General features: G+C 42.1%; 1 protein-coding gene across 3 annotated transcripts in view; it reads left to right on the forward strand.

Moving 5' to 3' along the window:
- The window catches only part of Adam23 (ADAM metallopeptidase domain 23), a 159811-nt gene extending 141829 nt beyond the window's left edge, over positions 1-17982 (forward strand). Inside the window, exons 25-26 of one of the 3 annotated variants that reach the window (XM_048459345.3) lie at positions 7730-7820; positions 14623-17982. In XM_048459345.3, coding sequence (XP_048315302.3) covers positions 7730-7820; positions 14623-14671 — 140 coding nt within the window. In that variant the 3' untranslated portion in view covers positions 14672-17982. Of the gene's footprint in view, positions 1-3737; positions 3848-7729; positions 7821-14622 lie in introns of those variants that run through there. The other 2 variants (XM_085699157.2, XM_085699154.2) reach the window with 2 other exon arrangements.
- Positions 17983-27291: the final 9309 nt, after the last annotated feature.

Genomic DNA, 27291 nt, shown 5'->3' on the forward strand with positions numbered 1-27291 from the left:
TTAACAGATAATTAAATAAAACGTGATCACATGAGCTTAACCTCGGTGCCTATTCTGCCTCTGCCTCATTTAAGGCAGAATGCTAAGCCCTTCTGCTTGTTCTTTGTGCATAATAGAAGAAGCCATGACGATAGCCCAGCAGCAGTTAAGCCCATTAGCAGATCCATTATTGGCCAGCAGTGCTTATTATGGCTCTGAAGAAAGTCTATTATTAGAGCTTAGAATTTTGAAAACAGTGACTTCTAAATGTTTATAATTCACCAGATATTATTTATTGTAGCTTTAGCATACAGCCTTTAGGTGACTTCCAGATGACCAACCTTTGATTTTGTAGCTCAGATCATTAAATGATTCTCACACGTGAGTATGATGTATTATGTGTAATTATATGTCAGACACTTTCTTATTAACTACAGACTCACCAAAGCTTAAGGATTTACCGTATTTTAAAATATTTTAGTGGCTATGAAGTTATCTTGTATAGATCCAGAAAAGCCTCTGTATTTTTGTTGATAGCATAAATTGCAGTATTTCAGGTGTTGTTATTGTTGTTGTTTTGTCTTTTGAGATAATATTTTGCTATGTAGTTCTCTGGCTGCCCGAAAACCCACAGACCCTTGCTGCTGGTGTTATAAATGTGTGCTATTATAGTCAGTTGAAATATTTGTCATTAAATAAGTTATTCCATGTCCTTCCAGACATGTCTCCCAGCAGACTAAAATTGAACATATTTGTATTTCATGGAAAAGAGAAGGAGATCTGATTTTATGTCTAACAAACTGAAATTTTTAACAAGATAAAATATTTTTTATGATATCAATATTATGCTGCAAAATAAAAGGGTGCATTTAGTGTTTATTTCTAACCTTCAGTTTAGCAAAGTAAATCCCGGCTTAGAAACTGTGGCCGAGAGAACGGCAGTATCTGCTTCACTGCGGACGGCTTTGCTGCCGACGGCTTCACTGCCAGTGGCTTCGCTGTTCGCTGCCTACAGCCTTTGAAGTGCCACGGGGTGGAAGCTCTTAGCCCCTGTTGGCCCCTGGAATCATATAGGTGAAACTCTGCAGCTTCGTACTTTAGAAACTCTAAGAAAGGAACACACAGCTTCTAAGTGTACAGCATCCTTTAAATGTGTGAAGTCTGCTTACCTGTGCAGAATTTCTACATGCAAAATAGAGAATTTTTTTTCAATAAAAGGAGACAATTTATGGTTTGCATCTTAATATTACACAGTTACTAAAAGTTATATTTTTTAAGGACCAGTCAACCTAGAGAACAGGAAGCAGGACTGGAAATAATAAACCCACAGACAGCGCACACACGTACAAAGATACTGCGGTAATGAGCGTGATCGACCCGCACGCTGTAAACAACGGCGAGTGTGTCAGACAGTGAGGGGACGAAATCAAGCTTCCCTCGACCAGTCCCCTGTGTTCAGCCGTGAGCCATGGTCAGGGTCACAGGAGAAAACAAAGGCACGTCATTGTGCATACAGCATAGAGCCTAGGAGGAAAAGAGGCATTTGTAGGTAATGGGTGAATATGAATGAGCGAAAAAAACGAACAAAAACATAATAAACTAATGAGTATGGAGAAAAGCGTTGTCGTGAACTTCCAAAGGAAGTTCCAAATTTTTCCAATTTTCCACTGTAGCTGTTAAGAACAGCTGCAGTTTGTCCACAGACTTGACCCTGTGAAACGCTGACCCTGACGGTCACGCAATCAGTCCCTGCCACACAGATCTGAAAACAGATTGAATCTGAATTTAAAGAGATAAAACCCTGTTCGGGAGCATAACAAGGGACTTGGTGCATCTTTATATCTATTCGGTGTGTCAGGGCTGAGAGCCTCAAAAGCACATAAGAGTCGGACTCCGAGAAAGCCACTTCCCCGGCCTCTTCTCATTTGCTTTGTTAAGAGTACTTGTCTGTTACGAATCTGAAGATAATTATTCTTTCTCAGTACTGATTAAGGCCCATTATCTGCCAGCCTGGAATACGTGCTTGAAGTATCTGCAGCATTTTTTCTCTTTCTGTTTCCATGATAAGGTTCCTAATACGTGTACCCTGGGCCACCTAATCCTCTCCCTTCTCCAGGGAGGAATCACACCGCAACAAACATGGGAGAGTTTGCAAAATTATTATTCCTCTTTCATGTGGTAGTGATAATTTTAAAAATTAACAAGTATTAATTTAGAATCACATTCTGTGGGAGAGGAAGGAAGTGTTTTTCTGTCATTTATTGTGGCTACTCTTATATGAGTTGAAGGGAAGGTAGGATTGACTGGTGCGTTTCAGCTCTGAGATCCAGTACTTAAATTTAAACACACCATCCTCCCCGCAAAAGTTCTGAACTAACACATTTGTTAATTTAGTATTCTGAAATCAATGGTTTTCTTAAAAAAAAAAAAAGACAAGTTTTATACTTGGACCACCTTTCCTTCCCGGTGTCCATCTACATAGTTTGGAACTCTGAACTACAGTAGAATCATTTTGTTTGGGCACGTGTGGCCATGTCATGGGTCACCACCTAACTTGTCCTTCTCCTCCCCTTAGCTCTCACTAGACTTTCTCTGTTCTTCGTTGTCTTTCTATCTTTTTACTTTTTAAAGAATATCTGGTTGTGTTTAGATAATAACCTTTAATTTCTTGTTTATATTATTTGCCTTGTAATTAAGGCAATTTCATAATTAAGTAATTATGAAATTGCTAGACAGGCTTCGAGAACTTAGAGGAGATTCAGTGGTCTCTTCCTTTAAGACAATATCTTACCAAAAGGTCCACGAACACATTAGGAACCATTACAGTTGTGACTGTGAGTCTCAGCTCTTGGTTCTGTTCCCCTGTATTCATTCAGTCTGTGTAATACAGTCCTGTTGACGGGAACTGTTACCATTGGTAAAGTCATCTGCATTCACTGCCTTTCATTTATGTGGAAACAAGAGCTAAGTGTCTCTGAACCAGTTCCTTTGAACACCCTAAATAATATTCCCTCCTATTTCAATTATCTGACTTCATATAGGTAGCCTTGTAGAGAGAGTGGGTGTTTACCTGTTCCAGGGCTGTTTTCCAACACTTGAAGGCTCTGGACAGAAGTGGTGGCACATGGTCCTGAGTGTTTCTGCTCTGCACCAGTAACTGCCTGGTGGCCTACAGCAACCTCCCCTGACTTCCTCTCAGCACACAGATAGATGCTGGAATCTGTGGCCAAAGAACTAAATGTCCATTTCCTACAACTGAAATCCAAACTTTGGAGTTATTCAGAATATACCTTCTAATAACTTCCCAGGAAAATTGCACAGAATTTCAAAGCTACTCTTCTGAATGTCTTTTCAAAGAATTGGATAATGTGTTCTTCATTTAAACGATGTTAAGCATATTTTGCAGTTTGAAAAAATTATGCATTAATGTTTAGTTTATAATTAAAATACAGATTTGCTGTAATATAATTAAATTTTTACTTCATACTGCTAAGAACTATAACTCAAATTGGGCTACTTATGAGCTTAAAAATATTTAAAGGGATTATGCTTTAAAGCAGGGTATATAGAGTCTGAAGATAAAAATTATTTCATATATTCTCCAGTGTATGTCCATCTTAGTTTCAAACTTTAAAAACAAAGATATCCATATTTAGCTAACTTTCAGAGCATTTCCTGGAGAGATTATTTTGTATGATAGTGAAATCAGTGTGTGATTTCCTCTGTTAAAAAAAAATCTCCGTTTTCCCTCCACACAGTGAGCATGGCCACAAGCAGGCTCATAGGGGCTGTGGCTGGCACCATTCTGGCCCTGGGGGTGATTTTTGGAGGCACAGGGTGGGGAATAGAGTAAGCATACCCTCGTGAGTTTCCACGTGTCTTTCTTTGCTGCTTGGTGTATGAGGTGACGCTTGAACCCTGACCCTTCCATGTTTTGTCTTGTTGGTCATTTTCTGTGCTGGTGTGATCTGTGGTGTGATGTGGACGTCTTTGTGTCTTGTGATTTTCTCATGCACTTTAGAACCTTCTCTTGTCTGGAACAATGTGGGGCATAAAACAGTGTTGGGGTACTTATTCACAATTAAGGCAAGAGCCCAAAGCTTCCTTTGCTCTCCCACTTGTAATTTGGGATCTTAATTTTTTTTATTAATTGGCAAAATGATTTTGTGTGAGAGTTTTATAAAAGTATTATAATAAATTTACCTTTATCGCTCAAATTAATCTATGTGTATCTAAATACAGTTGGAAATACCAACAGTTATCACACTTTTTAAAGATGGTGATAATGATAGCCACTGATTGAGTTTCTATTTGTTTACAATGATATAGAAGGCTTCAACTCAGTTTTTCAAAAGAAGACATTAAGGACACTGCTTTCTTTTTCTTTTCTCTTCTTTTCTTTTTTGTTGTTATAGCATGGGTTCATAGTTCAACTTTGAAGTTTTCATAAACACTGGAGCAAGGAACATGAAAAATGAAAATATATTGATTTCAAACCCACGCAATTTTAGGGGAACAGCTGCAATTCATCTGCTTGGTTTGTCTTTCAAATATGCGGTGTCCACCCAGTGTGTTGTGTGTCACTTACCCATTAGACTCCCGAGGCCTTTTAGCTCTCGCTGTCCTTGATCCACACCTTCCGGATGGCTGAGGTTGCTAGACTGGGCTTGTTTATCAGGAAGCCCGTTTCTCTTCATTAACCAGAGAGCATTTACTTACACACAGCAGGAGCCACCCTTCTCAGATTGTGTTTCTGTGTCCTGGGGTTCTGCTAGCACTTTACAGTGGCCAAAGAATGAATCACCAGAATCTTAAAGAGACACCAGCTGTCCTTGACTTAGCCCAAAGAGTGTGCATGTCCACTGTCAGCATAGCCCTCAGTTGTACTAGTTGGGGACACATCAGCTCTCCTTACATAGTCAAGTCAGGCAGTTGGGGCACAAGCTAGCAGTGGGAGAGGAGCAGGTCTGTAGGCTACACATGGGGCTGTTCTACTGTAGTCAGAAGGCCTGGCCAGCCTTGGGTCTTTCCAAAATGATACTGAGACAGAGTCTTGTCTCACTCAACTGTGTTGTTCATCTGGAACTTACTGTGTAGCCAAGGCTAGCTTTGACCTTGCAGCAGTCCTTCTGCCTCAGATTCCTAAGTGCTGGGATTGCAGATATGAGCCCTCATGCCCAGCTTAGTCCTATGCCCTTTAACTCATATTCCATCAATATCGTCTGTGAAGCTAGTTAGATCGGGAGAGAGGGAGGAACACTGGAAAGGGGCTTGCATTTCTTTTTATCTGTGAGAAAATGAAGCATGTAACAGTACTAATATGTTTGACTACAAGAACTTGTTCCTGCAAGATGCACCTTATGACTATTGGCTAAATGTTCCGATCCCAGGGACAGATTCTAGGCATGGATATTTATGTGAAATTCTTCTAAGAAGAAAGGTAGTTTTTAAAAGATCCTCTCAATTGATGCTTCGTGGCCACAGTTTCGGTGCCTTCAGATACAGCCAAAGCAATAAATTCTGGTCTTCCTTCAAGTCTTAGAGAAGGATAGGACCCCCCACCACCGCCACACACACACACCAAAAACAAACCTTTGTTGTAAACATCCCTGTTCCCAGCATTTGTTCTCTTCCATCCTTTCCAGTGTGGCTAATTTGTTGCTATTTATGCTTGTGACAGGTAAGTGTGTAAATGTACATTGTTTTCCATAAATATAAGTTATGTTGTTCTCGTTTCGTGAACGTTTTCTCTAGTGGCATACTGACTTTCCCCCTTCAAGTTCCATTTATTTGTAATTGATAATAAATTTTTAGGAAATAGAAACATACAGTACAACATAGTTTTAATACTTCCTGGATTAATTGATAGTGCAGTGTTCACTTAATCAGTAAGGCTTCCAGGGCAGATTTAACTTCTAAATTTCTACTTCTTCATTTCGCGCTGTACAGCGGGAATCACTTCTCATGGATTCTGTTTTGAATTTGATTCCAGCCTGTTTTCTGAGCCAATAAAATGCAAGCTGACTTAAGTGTAGGTGCATCCAGGGTACTATGACTACTTTTGAAAAAGCAATTTCTTCAGATTGCACCGTGGAGAAGTGGAAGGAAATGTGGGAAGTAGAGTAAAGTTTCCAACTTTCTGTGACAGGCCAGGTGTCCATAGTTTTGTCTTTCTAGCTGCAGGGTATCCATCACAACCATTCAACGTTGCTATCAAAAGCAACCATAGTCGATATATAGGTTTAAAAAAAAAAAGCATGGCTTGCTACAGCAAAATGTCTTCGCCCTAACAGATAGTGAGGACAAATTTGGTCTGTGGACTCCAGTCTGTTGGCCCTGATTTATAACACAAGTCTTGAAGTCGGGATGGTCCACATTCCCGCCTCACATGTTCCTTGGTGAGGAATCAGTGAGATATGTCAAATATGAGTGGAGTTGGTGCTCACCATACAGTCTCTCAAAGGCACTCATCATTCTCATTGCTGTTATTCATTATCCTCTATCTCCAAAGGCCACAGAGATTCATGTTCCTCTGTGATGTAAGAGCATGTCAGACCCCACGAGCCAAAGAAGACCCCACCTTGCAGCTCTGCTGTACCGCTCTCTCCATCCACTCCCACCTCTACTTCTACATGATTTCTGGGCAGAAACAGTTGTGATGATGTCACCAATGGTGTCCACTACTGAGAGGAAAGAAGAAAGATTCTTCTGTCTGGCAAAGAATGTCTGTAATAAACCTAAGGGTTTTAGGAAAACCAACAAAATTGGCTAGTTTGTGACTCATGGGCAGGAATACGTTGCTAGCACTTGAAGGTAGTTGGGTATCAGGGGACACTGCTATGTGTGTGCATAGGAGATCCTGGAAGACGTGAAATTTCATTCTTAGTTTAAACATTTAAACTATGTATAACTTTGTTTTGATCTTTAAGGGCCGAATGCAGGAGAAGAGTGGAGTTACTGTAATTTCTACCAACTTACCAATGGTGGTCTCTTCAGTGCATGTTGTCGTCTTGACGTCTTCTCCACTTTTTAAATATGTTGCCACATTTCCAATTTCTCAGTGAGAAATGAAAATTTAAAAGATATTCTCAAATGGAATGTAAAGAAGTCTTTCCCCTCCTCTGTTTCCTAGAGATTAGTCTTATAAATTTTAGGTCTCCTGTACCTACAAGCCCTTTGGGGGTTTAACACTGAAGAATCAGGAAGAAATACCTGAGGACAAAATTTAAAGCCAAATCTTTATTGGTTGACCTTTTCTGACTAAATTTTCCCTGTCTCCCAGTATACAACAACAACAACAACAGCAAATCAAGAATGTGCTGTGTTGGTTGTCTTGTGGGTTGGAGAAGCATGGTCATGGGGTCATTTATCTCCCGTATTTGACAATCAGCTGGAGCCAGTGCTAATGGAGCCCCGTTCTTTATTTGCACAAACCTGTTTGCTTTATGATATGGGGTACGGGGAGGAAAAGACAACACACGTGCCCTGAAAGCAGATGGGGCTGCTCTGTTTCAGGTTTTCAGGAAGATGAATTTAACATCAGTGGCAAAGAAAGGGTAGATTCAAAGGAAACTAATCCAACCAATCACTGATGGAGGCATCCGACATGGGATTAAAGCTAACACAAGAAAGCAATTTAGGGACCTTGCACAGCAGGGTTTTAGTTCCTGAAGCTGCTTACCTGCCTTTCCGTTGTGGTAATGAAAGCAGTTGGCTCACATGACTTTCTTCCCATGATCCTTTGTCGCAGGTCCTAGTGCCACCAATCTCATAATAGGCTCCATCGCTGGTGCCATCCTGGTAGCAGCTATTGTCCTTGGGGGCACAGGCTGGGGATTTAAGTAAGCAACGCCGCATGTCTATTTCTCTGTGGCTCGGGCACCTCTCTTTTCTGCTTACATAACCTGGTTTTGAGTTCCTGCTACGAGACTTTGTTGTTAAGAGCACAACCACAAAAAGAATGTGCTTTTACCCAGCAGTGGGTTGGATACAAAGGACGTGAGCTTCAACTGTCATCTGCAGGCAGACAGGGAAGCATGGGCAATGGAAGGTGGTCACTTGAATTTGAAGCCAGAGCACTTAAATAGGAGACATTCTTACTTGTGGGAGCAAGTCTCCGGGGGTGCTTTTGTGTACAGTTAGGTGACCAGGGAGACATATTGGACATAAATACACATAAATTCCTAATTGTTTCTGCTGGACACTGATTCTAGTCCACGAGGGTTAGCTACAACCTCAGACACCACCTAACATGTAACTTTGTAATTTGAAGATCTGCATTATTTACTTTCAAATACTTGAAAAAATACTTTTATTATTTCTCTAACCAACAAAATTTGAAAGCAATGGTTGTGCGGCCTTTACTGTAACATTTACATAGCTGAGTGGCCTGCTATGCTTTCATAATGACTTTTAATTTGGATTGCATATTGATAATCAAGCTTATTAAAGTAGTCCATACTGAATAATCACAGATAAACCCTATTGTGTTTAATGTTTTTAAATCTGTTTATGGTTTATCTATTCTGGATATTTTGAACCTCGGATTTAACAGAGAGTCACTTCCATACATTTTGAGCTCTGTTACCATGGTTTTCATTATTTGTAAGTAAGCCTTCCTTTGCATATAGTCTCTTTCATAAATCAAGTTTCATCCAGATTGTTTGGGATGAATTTAAATGAGGAATAAAACCTGCAGTCAAACCACTTTGCTTCCATCCAGCCACTCAATGGAAGAAACTTTGTTTGGAATGAACGTGTAGTGGACTTCATTAAACCAGTTAAAATATTATTATTAGAAGTTGGTTATGAAAGAAAAGATACCAAGATATGATCAAAATAAATGAACCTTTTCTGCTAATTTGTTATGTATGGTGTTAAGATTTAATGAATAAGTCCATAGCATTTGAGGGACTTCTACTTGGAATGCTTATCGAATGGAGCTTGGTTTCTACACAGACGTCTAGAAAGCTGCACTTAGTGAAACAACACTCTTCTCATCAGCATGCAGGCAGAAACACGCACAGGGAACAGGCTCCTCAGATTTGGATTTCTTCTCATTTGAATGAGACCATTGTCCATCCTGGATCACATAAGGGGAATCTCAGAAGTGGTGTGATTTTCTTTGGATTTTCCCCATTGCAAGGGAAAACTTTCCTTCATGCTCCACTACCGTGAAAAAGTCACTGTGTGGAAACTGTGCATTCTATTTGTACTGCTTCCTTTTAAAAAATTACATACGTCTCCAGAAAAGAAAGTCGGCTCATTCTGTGGTGTGCATCTCCTTAGCTTTAAGAAGCAGTCATTTCAAAGGCCCAAGAAACTGTCTCCTGCGCTTCATGGCCACGCCATGCAATGCCAGATGTACTGTTTCTTTGTTCTCAGTGAGGGCGCATTGTTCCGTAGCAGGACCTCAAACAGCAGCCTGGCTGGCTCTCAGCTTGAACTGCATGTCCTGGGGAAAAGCCTTTATCACTGTGTCGATTTGTGGGTTAGGCTCTGTGCGAACGATTCCCGTCTAAGAGAGCTGTGCAGTCATCAGAAGAGCAGGGCACAGGGTGAGGGGTTGACACTGTCAACCAAGCAAGGCTGAAACCCGGATCGGCCAACTTTGTGTGGGGACTGTGGTACAGGGACACTTCCAGGTGAGCCCAGCTGAAGCCCCTTCTGATTTTCTGCTGTCACTCCTGATAAAGTGTAGAAAGGCACAATCCTGCACAAAATGTGCTGTAAAGACTTTGATGCCTTGGGGGCAGCAGGCCAAGAATATTTCTCAAAGCTTTAACTTCTCCTTTGTTTAATTTCTGGAACTGGAATTTGGAGACGCTCTTGTACTCCATGCTACGAGTTGCCACGCTGTTTACTTTAGATAGTAACAAGGCCTGGTAGTTTATATCGAGCTGAGAATTGTCATTCCTACCTCACAATGGACGGCTGTCTGTACTCAGCAATAACGCTCAAGTTTTCCCACCACTTGGACAGAGCTGAAGGCGATTAGAGATAATTTGAAGTACTGAGTTGGAAGCGTTTCAGAGTGTCACTGACTTCAGTGTAAATAAAAAGTTTCCTTTAGAAGCAGAAATTGGAAATAGCTGTAAAGAAGATTGTTCTAGATAGCGCTGTTGGAAATCCTTCCTTCCTGGAAGAGGAGAGAGCAAAGTTGCCGGAAACCTTTGAGGGTGGGTACCCTTTGAGATGAGAAGAACAGGTGTGATTGGTGGGAGGTGGCACTTTTCCCTGCTGCCGCATCCCTTTAGATGTGATTTGCTGCGTAGTTTAGATGTGGAGGAGAGTCACAACCATCCTTTACCAGCACAGACATGCAGAGACAGACAAGAGACACAATGCTGCCGCTCACCAGTGTCTCTGATTCTTTCCTTACAGCACATTTGTGAGTTAGAGGTTGGAAGACCTGACTTTGGGAGGATGTGGATATGTGTGTGGGGTGCGCTTTATGTTGATAATGTTTTGCAAATGTATCAGAATTATTGTAATCTGAAATTAACACAATTTTAGGCTGCTTCTTTTTAGATCATAGAGTCTGAAACCTTTGGTCAATGTACACAGGCCTTCCACATGCAAAGTTGTAGAATTCCCCCAAAAAGAAAAGAGTACCCTTTGTTGGGATTCTTGTTATTACACTCATGCATTTAGATATATTGAGTAATGTCAAATGGGCATGCAGTAATTGCAGTAATGTTGGGTAAATTCAGACTCCATGTTTTGAGGTCTGGAGGATACTACTAAGGCATGACTGAATGGCAAAGTTTCCAGGTGTTGAAAATTTTGTGGTTACTTCTGAGGCATTTTGTGGGAAACAAATATAGGCTATGGCACACCATCCTGCCCACCTTCTTCCTACAGCATTGAAGCCAGAACAGGAATTAAAACAGGGAAGGAACCTTGAGGCAGGAGCTAATACCAAGGCTATGGAGGAGTCCTGCTTACTGGTTTGCTCCTCATGACTTGCTCAGCCTGCTTTCTTATAGAACCAGGGATCACCAGCCAGGGGATGCCCCACCTACAATGGGCTGGCCCCTCCCCCATCAAGCATTAATTAAGATTGCCTACAGGCTAGCCTCAGTTGAGGCTCATGCCTCTCTGTGAGCTCATGCGCACAATATTTACCAATATTACAAGTGATAGCTATGGGGAAAACGAAGTTCTTGGCAGGGCAAGAGAAGGGCATGAAGATGACAGTGAGGGAGTTTGCTGGCATTGATTCCAGAGTGAGTATGGGTCCTTCCGCCATGTTACAATGTCTTCATATCGGAAAACTATCACTTGCCCCCCAATCCCACCTGGTCTCCATAGGCTCCAAGGGCAAACGGGTTTCCACCTTTGCCAGCAGAGACTGTATGGGCAGTTATAGGTCCTCTTAGGACAGTTCTTGCTGAGATGTTCCTTTATCAAGCCTGTGATTATCGCAGGTGGCTCTCTCTCTCTCTCTCTCTCTCGCTCTCTCTCTCTCTCAGAAAGCACTTGTATTAGCACTCTCTCTTAGTTCAAAACTATTTTTTGTCAGCCTGAGCTCCATTGTATTCCATTTCTTATCCAAATAAAAGATTGTCATAGTTGGTCCTCTTCTAAAATGACAATTGAAGGGCTATAGCCAGAAAAATAACCGAATCTTGATGGGGAAGGGAATTATTTTAATTTTCTTGAAGTTAGGAAGTGGAATAAATTTTATCCATTTTCTCTATGAGCAGAATAACTGAACTGATGCTTTTGCTTCTAAATCCCATGTCATATTCCAGTGCAGAGTCACATCCCCTTATTGTCCAAGACCCTAGACGCTTGATCCTCCATACATCACTGTGATGCCAGGCCAACCAGGAACATGCATGACTTTCCTGACGTAAACCCCCAAGGAAATGAGCTCAGTGCAAGGTGGCCTAGAGTTTAAGTGTGTGTGTGTGTGTGTGTGTGTGTGTGTGTGTGTGTGTGTGATGGGGGGTGTCTTTGGTGATGGACATGGAGACTAAGATAAAGAATGTGACAATAAGTGGCTAGAGAGGTAAGCAGTTAAGAGCACTTGGTGCTCTTGCAGAGGACTGGGTTTTGGTTTTCACATGGTAACTTGCAACTGTCTAAAACTCAGTTCTGGCAGAGCTGGTGCTCTCTCCCTCAATGCCAGGGCATTGGGCATGAACGAATGCACTTACATACATCCAGGCACAATATTCACACCTAATTCTGCTAAAGGTTGGAGTAGTAGATAACTCTCCATTCTTGTCAAAAGACCCCCATCTGTTGTTACCTAGAGATTTTAATGTCATGTGGATGTATATAATTACATGCATTTAGGCAAAAGCTTAGATTTCCCACAAGTACAAAAAAAATGGTAAAAATGGTGTCAGGGTAATCCTAAGGGATCGTGTTGATATTTTACAATGGTCCAGAAATACCTTTCTGGTTGTAATAGCAAAGTTACCTTCAAAATTCAGTGAGCAGAGGGCATTCGGACAAAACGGTCTGGGAATGGAGCCAGCAAGGACCCATAGATTGTAGTTTTCACTTTCACACTAAAGCAGAACAGAAAGTCTTCTGAACATGTAGAAAATTCAGGACAGGCAGTGCTTAATGTATAGTGCCCCCCAGTGGATGTATGGCTTAACTGTGAAGGAGCCTCACAGAGGGCTTGCGGGGATCTTTCTCTGCTCATCTCTGGTTTCCCTCTCCCCTGTGCTGCAGCTTGCTTTCTGCACTGCTGGGACTTCAGCAGAAGAGATAATGTCCTCCAGTCTGCTGTTGGTACTGTTCAGTGAAAACCTAGGGCTCTATAGGGTAACGACTTCTTAGTCTGGCCGAAGAACCTGGTAACCCTGTAGACTGTTGTTCTATGGGAAGAGTGCAATCTAAGCTTCAAAAACTGACATTTAAGAGGAACACACACTTTTGGACACTAGAGTTTCCTGGGTGCTATGCTGAATGAGAAATTTTAGATCTCTCCTGAAAAACAGGCTGCCTAGTTCTTCTGACCTTGAACAGTAGCTGCGTTTGAATGAAAGAATTCAGAGTTGGGTAGTGAGGTCACCTTCTGTTCAGTACTCGTTGGGTTTGTTCTGTCCTCTGGGTTGACATTTGTTGAGCTAGTTTGATGGTTCTCCTGAGTTCCATTAACAGACATCCGAGTTGGGTCGGGTCTCTGGTCCTCTGGGGTAATTTCTCAAGGTCAGGCAGTTGGTGTTTCTCTTCCCTGAGTCTTTAGTAGGAATTTCCTCTCTTAAACATCTTCTCAGAGAGCACGAGCCTTGATGGCAAATGCAGGTCCTGAGCTTCACAGTGTTCATTTGGTGACGGACACATTATAGAGATGTCCCATGCATCCTAACCTATGCTTCCGGTGCAGTCATCGATGCCTGTGCTCCAGGTCGCTGACTTCACAGAGGACTGGGTGGTAAGAAAAGTCAGCAACCCTAATGCAAAGAGTGTTTACAGCAGTGAATTAAGTTGTTAAACCAGAGTAAACATGTCCAAGCTTTCATGAAAACCTTTTCAATGGCAGTTTCAGAAAAAAGAAAAGGGATATTTTTGCTGAAGACGGCAATGCTTGATATTTCAAAAGAGAAGCAGCCAAGTGGATCTTCAGGGAAAGACAGGAACTTCACAGGGCACTCTTCTGCCTGCTTTAAGCTTTGGCTGTGTTTCTGTTTGGAAGGACGTGGGTGAGGAGGGGTCTGCTGCAATGTTTTGGTGCTTAGGGCCTGTGAAGGCATCCAGTTGGCCCTGAGTATGTGGGCGTGGGAATGAGGGAGCAGAGGGCTCCTCAGTCTCCAGTTTTGCATGATGCCTTGGTGGCGGCACTGTTGCGCCTGCCAGTCTGCAAACTAATGCATGAGCCCCTTGCTTGATGCCCCACATGAAGCCAGACCATGGGGAGGTTATAGTCAACTCATGTTGTTGCCTTGTTGTGTCTTGCTGGTTCTCTCTCTCTCTCTCTCTCTCTCTCTCTCTCTCTCTCCCTTTCTCAGCACAGGAGTCACTGTTTAGGAGACTGGACACTGTGAGCACTTGAACTTGCTCTCCTCAGCAGAGCTGAACTGCTGCATTTGCTTGGCTAACCCAGCTTGTGTTCATTCTCCTGAGTGTACCACCTCCCCGTGCACTCTGTCTGCCAACTTCCTGCCTTTAAAAGTGCTTGTTCCATAGTGGAATACGACCTCACACACCCAAGGCAGAAATAACCAGGCACAACAAGGTTTTTTTCCCCACTTATGTGAGATAGTCCATTGCTACAGAACTCTGGGGGCTTAAGGGAAACAACTCAGGACCTTCCGGGTTGCTCCTAGTTCCCTCGGGAGGAAGCACCAGAGGGGCTATCCTGCAGTGCTTCTCCTCTGATCAATTAGCAATGGCATTTACTTCTGGAATTAGTCCAATTTGTGATTGAAAATGAATAATCTGAAGTTTCTCTTGATCTTCCCCAAAGTTTGTTATCTCGTGGGGAAGTGGAACGCCATTCCAGCACATTAGCTCTTCTGTGTTCTGGGTTAGTTTGGAGGCTGCCTCTGTGTGAACTGGTTACTCCACTCTGGAACTAGCTTCGTTGTTGTTGCTATCCGTTATCCCTCAACATCATCTGATTAATATTGTGGCCTTTCTTTCCCTTTTCCTGAATCTTCTTTTAATGTACTCTGGAAGAAACGTCAAGAAGAGGAGGTTCGATCCTACTCAGCAAGGCCCCATCTGAGTCAGCTGCACTGGAGGAGCGCCACCTTGTACTGTTGGGTTCTGGGTGTGACGGGCTTTTAGCCGTGCTGCCGGAACTCTGAAGTCTGTAAACAAGACCATCGGGTGGTAATAACTACAGAACTTAAGTGTGGAAATGGGGATGGGGTACAAGAAAACTGTCCCTTTTGGAAATAACTTCAAGTAAACCCTCCTGTCACCTGTCAATAAAGGGGAGGGGCTAAAGACCATGTCATTAAAAAAAGAACTGTTCAGAATCCTCTATTTTTTTCTTTTTAACTAAAGGAGAAAGGAAAAACAGCAAAGTGCAATAAAAGAACACATAGCAAATGATTTCCCCTTTAGCCTGCTGACACTTAACATCTTCTAAGTGATTTGGCATGATTTTCCCCCTTTACTATCAAAGACAAACTCCAGTGGCATGAAGATCCAATTTTGGAAAGGATAAAAATAAAACTGCATGGCATCTATAACATCAAGCTAGCAAGCCGATCTTCAGCAAAACCTACAGTGGAAGTCCTAAGGGGAAGAAGACAGATGAACACACAGAAGTTGCCTAGGCCTGGATAACGCCTCCCCCCCCTGCCCCCCCTCCCATTCATATCCTCACCATCCTCCGCCCCATCCCTTTCCCTCACCACCACGTCCCTCCTACTCTAGACCAACCCACGGCAGCACTGAGCCAGACTACACTCTTGCTGAATTCCCTTTCCCCATCATTTTCTCCCCTGGACCAAGCATCCTTTGGAAATAGGATTGGAATTTGAATGATGCTGTTGTATAGTTCTTTTGTAGATGTAAATACGGAAATAGGAGATTTTGACATGCCATTTTAGCTTGTCTGTATTGGAATGTTTTCCTTGCGAAGATTCTCCCTACATGAGTTGTTGCTTGCTCCACGTCCTCTTTTTCTTTCTTTTCTCTCATTTTCTTTCCTTCATTTTCTCTGTCCTCTCTTATAACATGTCCAATGATTGTTGGGCTTGCTTAACAAAACAGATGTAGCCCCAGATACAAGGAGTTTGGGCACAAAACAAAGCTATTTTCTTGAAACCAACATTAAGAAAAAAAAAAGCAGAGGACACAAAACAACCCATATCAAGAACACAAAAATTATGTAAATGTGAGTATATATGTTCTGATGAGTCTAAAATTTTTGATGTCATCATAAGCACATGTATATAATGTAAGAAAGCAGAGACCCTTCTCAAATGAATCACAAAAGTGCCAAGGTCATGGTTTTAGTTTTTGGTTTAGCCAGTTCTCTTTCCCTGTCCTCAATGTGAAAGGAGGAGAAACTTAAAGCCTTAAATAAAAATTAATAATTTTTAAATGTTGAAAGCTTGGAGGAAAGTTAAGCTTTCCATTCTGTTCCTGTATATTTTTGTCACATTTCATTTATACTTCGTCTTCTTGCCTCAGAACGCAGTGTGATGGGGCCGAGTAGCAGGGAGCCTTCTGGTCATTTCCGCCTGTCATTCAGCTTTGGTGATTTCGGGAGCTCGCTTGGCCCTCAGTGTTTATCTGGCCTGTGGACTCTGGTGGACTGTAATGGGGTTCCACCACATATGAACCCACACTCTTTTTTTTTTTGTTCCAGTAGCTGGGAGAGAGAATCTTGACATTCCTGAGACTCTGGATTTCCCTTACCTTTCCTTCACCCATTCCTTCTTTAATGTATAGCCAGGATAGCTTCCACTGAAGTGTCAGGGTAACAAATTACTGAAGAAATTCTCTGCTGTCTTTGTTTTAGATCTTCAGACTTGTACAGGATGGCCTCAGTGAACCCCATCTAGAATTTAATCCCCCAAGATCTGCACTGAGCTCTAAACCCCTTTCCAACAAGACTCGTGCAGCGGGTTTTACATTTTTCTTGACTAGAAGGGAGGATTTCCTGAAACTGGGCTGCTTAGAGCTGGAGTTTCCCCTCTTCCCTCACAGGTATCTTTAGTTATTGAAGTTTCACACAGGCAGCACAGACATCTTGATTGCTATATACCACCCCAGACCATAACCTAACATCTGAATCCTCGGGTGGCTTTCTGGGAATCAGGTGCTATGCAGGTATGCAGCCTCTTGCTTGAACTTGCTGTTTGCTTATATAGCGACAACAGGGCTATCAATAAGGTTTATTGGCCTTATTCCTGGTTTTATAAGACACAGGTTGTACCCCTTTATGGAAAGGCAGTGGCTCAGCTTGGAAGAAGGTTGGAGAAAATTCAGATAACTTGGCATCGCTCCCTGTTGTTCCACTGTTAAGGGGTCCGCTTATACCAAGCAGCTGGCAACCACACTGTACTCATTTCACTATTTCCAAGACACCGTGTGACTTTATTGAACATGGAACCATGCCAGTTAGAAAACAGATCTCTAATGTTAACTTTTGAGCATTTAACAAACAACATTGTAAATGTGCGATGTTATGTTTTAAATCAGACCACAGTGGTCCCCAAATACTATGTACATATGACAAATGTCAGTGTAACTTTTGGTCACGCTGACAGTTTCCTAGGTAGGCAAACCTATTCTCCAATGTTAAATTATTTGTGTGTGTATGTAAAATGCACAAGTGTTAAGCTATGTGTGCACGGACGTGAAGGGGAGTGCAGTCATACTGTACGCAATGGGTTAGCACCATTTTCAGTGGTGTTAGGTTATGGAGTTTCAAACCCTTTGCTACCTTTTCTCTTGCACATGCCATTTATTCGTGGTGTGAATACTCCTTCTTATCCATTTGAATTCAGAGCACAAGGTGGCCATTGTTTGATGTTACCCAACAGGATTGTTCAGTGAAGACCGAGTTCCCATTTCACTTGCTATTCTTTTGCTGCGATAATTAATGACACCTGGATGAGGGGGTGTGTGCTAACGTCATTGCTCACTTGGGGTAGTGCATGAGCCCACTGAATTAGAGCTACTCCTCCCGGCTAAGTGAGCAGTACACATAGGTGCATGTTTGAAACATGAATCACATAGAGCTGTGGAATTTTGCCAAGTGACGTGCTGTCTTTTGTTTTCACTATGCAAAGATGGGAAATGCACAGCTTTTCAGAGATGATGTCTGAAAAACTTTACAACAATACTTGAATTCTTTCTTTAATCATCCCATCCCATTTTAAGGTCATTAATGCTTCCATTGTTAACTTTAGTTTTTCCCCTTCAACTTTAACAGTTTGTACTATTATTATTAAATGCACAACCTGAACTTTTGTTTGATAAATTCTAATCCTGTTAGCTGCCTGTGAACGGAGATTCTGTCATCCTTATGCATCTTTTAGTTGAGTGTACATTAAAACTTTTATTAATGTAGAATGTTGTAGCTTTGTGCTTTGATTGGTTTTATTTTAACTCTTGTCTCTGTGTTTTCTTGCATCATTGGCTAAGTGGCCACGGGGCTGATATCATCTGGGATGAGCAGTGTCAGTCAAAGGCTCACTGAAAATCAAAGCAGTCAATGGAGCAAAAGAAAATCTCTGCTTAATGGTAAACATTTCTGGATTAGAACTTTTTTGGGGTCACTGGAAGTCCTTGACCTCATATGAATCAGAAAGCAAAAAGAGAATAGTGAGAATCATACCACTGTTGATTTTATTTTGTGTTTTTAGTGTCTTGTCATCTGAGTTTAAAGAGTTGATGGCTAGCAGTAACATCCACAGTTTGATTTGGCACCAAATTAACATGACGGTGTGTATGTGTACACACACGCGGGGGGGGGGGGGGAGCAAGTAGGAGGGAAGGAGAGAGAGGAGGAAGTGGGAAGGAGGTGAAAGGAGGACAAAGGAGGAAGAGGCTATGTACGTTACACCATCAGACATACTTCAAGTAAGTTACCTTGACAGCTCATATAGAATTAGTGACCAACTTACATCCTTCCTGGTGAACATCTTCAATAGCTCTTCCCTGCATCCAGCAGGTGTGCCTTACTTATCTGTGTGATATAGCACAGACACACACAGCTGCTGACTTCCCTCCTTTCATCATGAGCGTCCAGAAGCCTTCTTTATTTCCGAAGGATACTTTATAGACTCAGTTATGAGCCTATGTGCTGCTGATCTCATGACCTCACCCATTTGCTTTTCGGGTCTAACTGACTCTTGTCTTCCCCTTAGTCATCTTAATGCTTCCCCATCTACCGAGTTGGAATGATTGCCTCAAGATTTTGTGTCCATTACCTCTTATCCTTTGGTTTCTGTGTAATTTCATGCAATAAAGGAAATGCAGAAACATTTACACAGCACAAATGACACACTTAAAGTAAGCATGGTGCCATTTATAGTAGACTTTAAAGGAGTGATCCGAATCTGTGATGCACTGTCCTTTAGGTTATCCTGGTTTTGAGGCTGACATTGAAATGAGTCGTTCATTCTCCCTTGATAGCAGCAACAACAAAAAAAAAGTGACCCAGAAATGGGATTCAGAAACTTCCTAAATAAGAGCTCAATTAAGTAGATGATCTATTTGCTCAAGACAGAATTTCTGAATAACTTAAAATTTAAGGTAGGTACCTTGAGATTAACATGAAAGGGTCAGGGATTTCTTATCCATTCATCCACCCAAAAGTCTGTGCCTTGTGATAAGAGTTTAAAAGATGAAAAAACACAAGAAAACTCTTCGCCTTCTAATTGCTCAGTTAATCAACGAGAGAAAAACATTAAGTAGAAGTCTTTGAGCCCAAAGTAAGAAATTAATCTTTGGAGAGCATAAATAAGAGGGAAAAAAAGAAGAGATAGGTATAGGGGGCTTCCTGACAAAAGTGAGTTTTGATGTATTTGAAAAGATATTTAGATTTCATCACTAATAAAATGAAAATCATACTCAAGTCACAGAAGCAGTGTACACACAGACTTCATACAAGGAGCCGGTCTTTTGAGGTAAGTAGACCCAAGTATTGGATGTGTCCAGTTTGAGTTTCCTTTTCTGCCTTCATCCACCTTCTCACCTTTGACAAACACTGGTTGAATATGAGTCTAGCACTATTCCATATCCTAAACACAGTAATGAGATCTCAATTTTGTGAGCAAAATGCATCCTTTAAAAATGACATAATTCACTCTCGATACATATTAGCGGTTCTAGGGAGGAGGGATGCTTTTTCTACGCTTGGGATTAAGATGATTTCAAAATGGAGGAAGTATTTGAGCAAAAGATTGTGCCAAAGGATGTAATGCCAAATTATATTCAGCAATAACTAACATTTTGGTGGGAAAGTTTGCTCATAAATGCTTGGAGGTAGAATATCTAGTAAGGTTCAGATCTAATTGTCAAATCCAGATTTTGGGATATCTTGCTTGTGTCAAGGTTAATATGTCTGTTAGAACTTTGTATTTTTGGATATTTTCTCACTAAGGTGTTCATTATGAATCTGTCTTCTATACTGGATTATTAGTAATGACAAAGAGAATTTCTGCACTTGAACTGTGAACCTTGTAGTATTTTTTTCTGACCATGAAGATACTGGCTAATCTCAATCAGGAGTGAGAGAATGGAAAAGAACCATAAATGGTTAAAGCATCATTTAGTAAGTCTTCGTATTAATGAAGGGTCAGCATCATTTTCTAAGGGCAGCCATACTTCCCAGCCAAGCAAAATTAGGGCTTGCCTCTCTCTTTTACCTTGGAAGGAAGATTGTTCTTCTTTAACCTTGTAAGAAATGCATTAGCAGGTCTGGCTCCTTGCCTATAACAAGTCTGTAGCCACACAAAGGAAATGCCATGGCCCCTTGTTATATGGAATAGCTGTCCTCCTGGGATCTGGGGGTGTTCCTTTGCCAGCTGATTGCATGTGCACATATGTACCCTGGTGTGGCTGTTATAACAAGTCATGACACCAGAGTTCACTCGTAGAGGAATATCTTAAGCATGATCACGGAAAGCCCAATTGGCATGTTAATCAGTCCTTCCAAAATGGCAAAACAAAACAAAAATTTCTGCATCTTGAATGATCACAAGTGCCTCAAGAGTCCTTCGGAGCTCTCTGGAGCTTTAAATAGCCTCTCGCCTTTAGGGGGTAAATGAGCCTGAAGCAGAGCTGCCCCTTCAGTTCCTGGTCTTTGGATCAAGACAGAAAACAGCGACATGGATTGTAGGTCACAGCAGAGAGGCCTCTGTGCCCCTAAGGGCCAGAGTCTTCTAATATCACTGCAGCTCACAGAGAGGCGGTGGATAGTGGCCTTCTCATGTCACAGCTTCATGCGCTTGTCCTGTGCAGGCAAAGTGGTTACAATGCAAGGATCACAAAGCAAAATTTCTGCAGGAAAGTTGGTTACCAAGCTGAACAGAAGGAGAGCCGAAAAGGATGAGGACGGCCGAGCTGAGGTGGATCGCACACATCGTGTCCTGAGGAAGCGGCTTCTGCTGAGATCCAGCCAGTTGTCACTCAACGGGAAGTGGGCCTGCCAGCGCCCATTCCACTTATTTTCCTAGAACAGTCAGAACCTGGTTTTTACATAATCCATCTCTCTAGTATCAAAGCTCATTCATGTTATTAAAAAGTCTATATGGATCAAGACAGGAGAAATGGAAACAGTCTTCTCATAGCCTGCTGGTCCTCCCAAAGCAAGTAAGTTTAAACTAACAAGACAGATTAAATATGCAGTTTTCCTATGAGAATGCAAATGTGGCCTTGCTTCCAGTGTGGGTGGCAGGCTACCCGGTGAGCCCAGAGTCACAGCTACTATCAGAGAGTGCTGTGGTTGATTACAAATGCCTGTTGTGCAGCATCCTCCCTTACCTGACTGGATCCACTTTGATAAGGCCTTTCTTTCTATTGCTGATTTTCAAGGCATGTTTATCTATAGGGTTTCTGTGTCAGTGAAATTAGATTCTTAGTCTAAGAGATGCAGAATCTCCAAACAGAGCAGGAAAAGACAGCTGCCAGTTGTTTAAAGCAATTATTTCCTTACTAATTATAAAAACCTACATGTAGAGATTTTTAGATTTGGAAAACAAATAAAATCTTAAAGAAGAAAGTGAAGATCACTGTACCCTAATCAACCTGTGATCTCTAATGCTTCCCTCTGAACTTTTATTTTCTTGTCTTTGTTCTCTCTCCCCCAGTCCCAGGAACATTGTACAAAGATGTCCTTGGGGAGGGGTTGACGTTCTATCTGTATGCACATGTGTGTGTGTGTGTGTGTGTGTGTGTGTGTGTGTGTGTGTTCATTTCTATGTGCATGTTCCATATGCCAGTAGATCCAGAAAAAGATAGATCAGTATCTTGGGGGCAGACAGCCTTCCTGCACCTCCACCTATCAGACATATCATCAAAGGGATACACACAATGAGTCACTTCATCAAACATCATGACCTCACTCTTGGTCCTTCCAGAACTGCTTAGTATACACAGAGAATGCAGGGGCTTAAGTCAGTAGCAGGTCTAGGATGAGAGAGCCCAGGCATTTCATGCCTCAGAGTCCATACTCCGGTTCCTCTGTGTCGTAGATAAAGCTCAAAGTCACAGATTTGAAGCATCTTCCTTGAAATAACAGTTCTAGCAAGCACCAGGGCCAGAATCATGATATAGGTATCTCCATTCTAAGTCCCTTCCTGGGCACAGGAGGCGTCAGACCACAGCACATTTGACCCAAAGAAGTGGACAAGCAGGGTCGCAGGAGCCCTCTGAGATAGAAGACCCCAGTTAGAATCACTTGCAGCTTTCCTGGGTGCAGCTGGTGTCATTGGCAACCATGAGGACAAAGGGAAAGCATCCACATGGAGGGGATCTACTTTTGAAATATGTCACTCTCCAGATAGGAACTCCAACGCTTTCAGAAAACTGAACCCAGCGGGTGTGGAGCCAGGGCAGCTAGCAAGCCCTTTCTGAGGGAAGGCTGCAGGCACATCCTAGAGCACCCGCTTGAAAAGGATGGATGTTTTCAGAAAGGAGATGAGAAGAAATGGCACTTTTTGACTGTGTGTGATGAGTTAAACAGTTTCCTGTTGCAAAGCTTATGAAGGAAAATTATAAGAATACCAATTATCATTAGCAACATCGCTGAATTAACCTATAATGCAAATAATCTACTCAGTAGAAGATTTCCAGCTAGACATGGTGGGTCAGAACTAGGCTCAGACTCACCCCTGCAGGATATTATAGTTTGGTAGAAAAGTTAAGAAGTGTGGAAAGAATTCCATTCATAATGAAAATATTCTACTCAGTGAGGAAAATACATATAAATAACTGTGGTGGTCAACAGAGAAGGATGCAGCTTGTTGGTGGAGAAAACCTGGAAGCACATTAGCACACTGTCATGAGAAGAGTGCATTTCAACTGGATCTGAAGGACTGGTGGAACCGTGGACATGTAGGAGTGGGGATAGACACTCACAGAGAGCAGTGTCTCCATCTGGATGTTCAGACATGCCTAAGTCCAGCTGGAGCAACCGTTACCTAGGTACCAGGGACTAAACACAGTCCATGTTTTCCTTCCTTGTTTAGTAGTCTAGAGGTGGAACCTATGGTTCGTCCCTTTTCTTGCTGTTCAGTCATGAACACCAGTTACCCTCTCAGTGAACTAGCTAGATGTCCAAGGTCCTCCCACTAATGGTCTTCCAGGATGCAGGAGAGAATGAGAGATGTGGAAGACAGGCCTGTAGCACACCAACGTGACAGTGACACATGTCACTTTTAATTTCTCACCAAGAAAGCCTGAAAATGTAATATGGAGCTAATCCTATAAAACATAAGAAAGGATCACCAAGAGAGAGGCACTAATGTGCCTTAGCCCATTTTCTAAGGCTGTAACAAAATGTGCACAACTAAATTATAATAAAGAAGTGTTTATTTTTCATGTGGTTTTGGAGCTGGGAAGTCAATGATCAGATGACCATATCTGCTCATGCTACTGCCACACATAGCAGAAAGCGGAAGGGAAGGAGGTGTGTGTGGCAAAGGTAAGATGAGGATAGGACATGCTTTATAACAATCTACCCTGTTGCCAACTAATCCAGTACTGGTCACCCTCCAAAAAAATCCATGCCTGAGCATACACCCCCATGCCCAAAGAAACCCTCACTAGTCCCCACCTCCCAGCAAGAACACGCTGAAGAAGCAAGACTCTCAATACATGGACTTTTGGGGGCCACACTCAAGCTGTGGCACAATCTGCTTCAAAACTTAAAAAATTACTGCCCCTGCAAAACTGTAGAAGTACTACCAATAAACTGGCATCATGAAATACTTCTCCGATTTGCTTCTGGGGCTTGTTTGTTTATTCATCTTCTGGGAATGTCATGGGAAGATGGACATCAGTTGCTGGGCCATGTTGATAGCTCTCTGCTAAAGGAAACTGCCCTCCTCAAAGTAACTGTGTTTGATGATGTATCAAAATGGGACCAATCAGATTGTTCTCTCTCCCATAGCTCAGGACAGCTCTGAAAGGTCATCCCAGTTTCAAAAAGTTATTTTGAGGGGAAACTCATCTTCCTCCCTGTATAATCAATCCTATTTCCTCCCTTCCCTTTCTACTGTTATGGAAAATTCATGTCTAAAGCGTTTCTGATCTGTAAGCCACTTTTGGTAGAAAAGTTAAGAAGTGTGGAAAGAATTTCATTCATAATGAAAATATTCTACTCAGTGAGGAAAATACATATAAATAACTGTGGTGGTCAACAGAGAAGGATGCAGCTTGTTGCTGGAGAAAACCTGGAAGCACATTAGCACACTGTCATGAGAAGAGTGCATTTCAACTGGATCTGAAGGACTCATCTTCTGAAAGGTTTCTGAAAGGTCTCATCCGGGATGATCACTGAAGCAACTCCTTGGAAACTAGCTTGGGGTGAAGTGAGAGATGTCCTGAGCTGTCACATGTAGAACTGATTCTTTCAGCAATTGTGAGCAGATCTCTATGGATTAGAGTAATGGAAGCTGTTGAAAATAACCTACAGGGTGGACTGTGGGGGAAGATGCAGATCATAGATAATCCGTTTAGGCTCTCAGGACCAACAGTAGAGATCTAAGATAAGGAGTCACTGACCTGGGCAACTGACTCTTGCAAAATGGAGACGCAGGGAAGGATCCTTCAGAATCAGCAAGTTGAGCCTCTGTGAAGCAAGTGGAGAGGAGAGTAAAAGATGAAGGTTGGGCTTGATACCCAGGGATTTCGGATGACAGAGACAGACTGAGAGAGAACTTGGCCCAGAAAGCAAAGATCTGTTACACTTAGAGACTATTGAGGTTGAGGGGATCCAGGGAAGGAATCTAGGTAAGACATCTACAGGCTGCTGCAGTGGAGTTATGGTATTCTCCAGTGAGATTCGGTTGGAAGTACTTGCTTGAGAACTATGTATAGACATTAGCATTTGAGTCAGTTCAAGATACAACTTAAGCCATAAAAGCACGAGGAAGTTTCTAAGGAGGGATATCATCAAAATGGAAATGGAGAGAGGAGGCTAAAGTATCTGGCTGAAAATAAGGAACAATATACAGCAAGAAGTCATTAATTCGAGGAGGTGCTTCTATGTGCTGAAAGAGTTGGATGCTATTGTTCACGAGAACAAAATTTATTCAGGGAGAATGAATTAGATCCTCCTTCTGAATGCTGCAGGGTGAAAAGTGGGTTTTTATAGAGGACAACACAAAACCGTTACCAAGGAAAATGGAATATATGAAAAGGAAAAATTTAGAATGAAAGAACTTTTGATAATATCTCAGTATAGCAAGACAAATTTTTTAAAAGAAGCATTTATTTCTACTACTGTGCCTATAATTGAATTTTCTTGGGCCCAAAGCTGAAATGATGGCATTTTGACATTCTGAAATGCAATGCAATGACACTCCAGTGCTTATTAGAAACCAATTTTGATCTATCAGCAGTCTGGTTGTTTATCAATACAATTACAATAGCCCTTAGTAGAAAAATATTATTCTGGGTCACTATGACATGAAGGGAGAAGAGGGCAAAAGATGCAACACAAAGACAGTTGTTACCCAGCTCAAGTCTTCAAATTGCATCCTCAGAACCATTCACAGAGAGGTGAGATGCTTGAGATATCTCTCTGGGCACTTAGTATTTTGAGAGATGTGAATTGAAAATAAGAAATAAAAGGAAAATGTAGAAAGTGGTTCATACAAGGTCATGGCTTTGATTGAATGGCATTGAGTTCTCAGAAAGTTCCATAGCCTTTCTCTTCAGTACTTTGTGGGAAGCCATAAAATAAGCCATATTCAATTTGCCTTGGTTAGAGATGAAGAAATTATTTTTTTGTTCATTGAAGTTGGAAAATAAGAGCAAGCCTTGTATATATGAGACCATACACTCAGATGAAAGGAAGGACATATAATCAATTCAGTTCATTTGTGCTTTGTTCTCTGGGTCTATACCGAGTGGACTGCACCCATATAGAGTCAAAAGCCTCCAGCTTTTTACAGATGAATGAATTGTGGACAAGTGTCCCTGGAAGTACTTAGGCTTCCTGTGTCTATACAATTCCATTCCCCAGAAAACCAAACAACTGGTGCATCAATCAATTGCACATAATTTAGATTAGCAGACTATCACAAATATTTGCAATGTGGGTTATCTTTCTGGCTGACTTGTCCTGCAATAAATTATGTTCTTTTCCAATGCTGGGAAAAGAAACTAAGGCTTTGTCCTTGGCAAGCAAGTATTCTACCATTGCACTGCATGTCCAGTCCTCCTGCAGTATGAAGACAGTTTGCCAAGTGGCTTTACAATTTGCTTAACACACATTCACACACACACACACACACACACACACACACACAATATTCTTTTATTGCAGTCTTTCACTTAAACAAATATGTTTAATTCATTTTATAAAGCATGGTCATTGTATTACTTATATTTTCTCAATGCTGAAATCAACTACCTGATACAAAGCAACTTAAAGGTGGGAAGGCTTATTTTAGTTCACAACTTACGAAGGGTTGCAGACCACCATGTTAACAGGAATGAGAAGTAACCAGTCATACTGCTTCCTCAGCCAAAAAGAGGAATTCAGGCAGGAGGTATGACTAGGCTATCTGTAATGGTCTATCCAGTCCCTTTAATAGACAAGCCCCACCCACTCCCCTGCCCTCCACTGAGGCAGGCAGATCTTCCTTCCTGCTTGCAGCCTGAGTCTCTCTCTCTCTCTCTCTCTCTCTCTCTCTCTCTCTCTCTCTGTATGTGTGTGTGTGTCCTCCCCTGTCTGCTCTTCTCCCCTTCTCTCTTCCCCCTCCATAACCCACTAAATAAATATTCAACCTCACTCTGCATGCTGTGCCTACCAGTCTCTGTCTCTCACCCACTCGGGACTGTGGTTTCCTGCCTGGGACTCATTGCCCCTCGTGGCCCATAGCATTCACTTGGGGAACTGCGCCATCTCTGCCTGGGACTGGCTGCTCTCGGGACCTGCTGCCAGCTGCCTGCTGCCACTTCGGAGGCCTTCAACGTGTTCTCATGGCTCACTGCCTGCTGCAGCCACTCGGGAACCTGCAGCATTTTTACTTAAATCATAACACTATCAAACTTCAAGACCCACTCTCCAGTTCACTTCTTGTGGTGAGATATCACCTACAAAAACTTCCCCAGTCTTCCAAAACAGCATCACCAACTGGGGACCAAGTGTTTCCAACATGAGGCTGTGGGAAACACTTCACATTCAAACCCTGACAGCATCTA

The sequence above is a fragment of the Myodes glareolus genome, chromosome 1 (genome assembly GCF_982192425.1).
Source record: "Myodes glareolus chromosome 1, mMyoGla1.1, whole genome shotgun sequence".
NCBI classification, from domain to species: Eukaryota; Metazoa; Chordata; class Mammalia; order Rodentia; family Cricetidae; genus Myodes; species Myodes glareolus.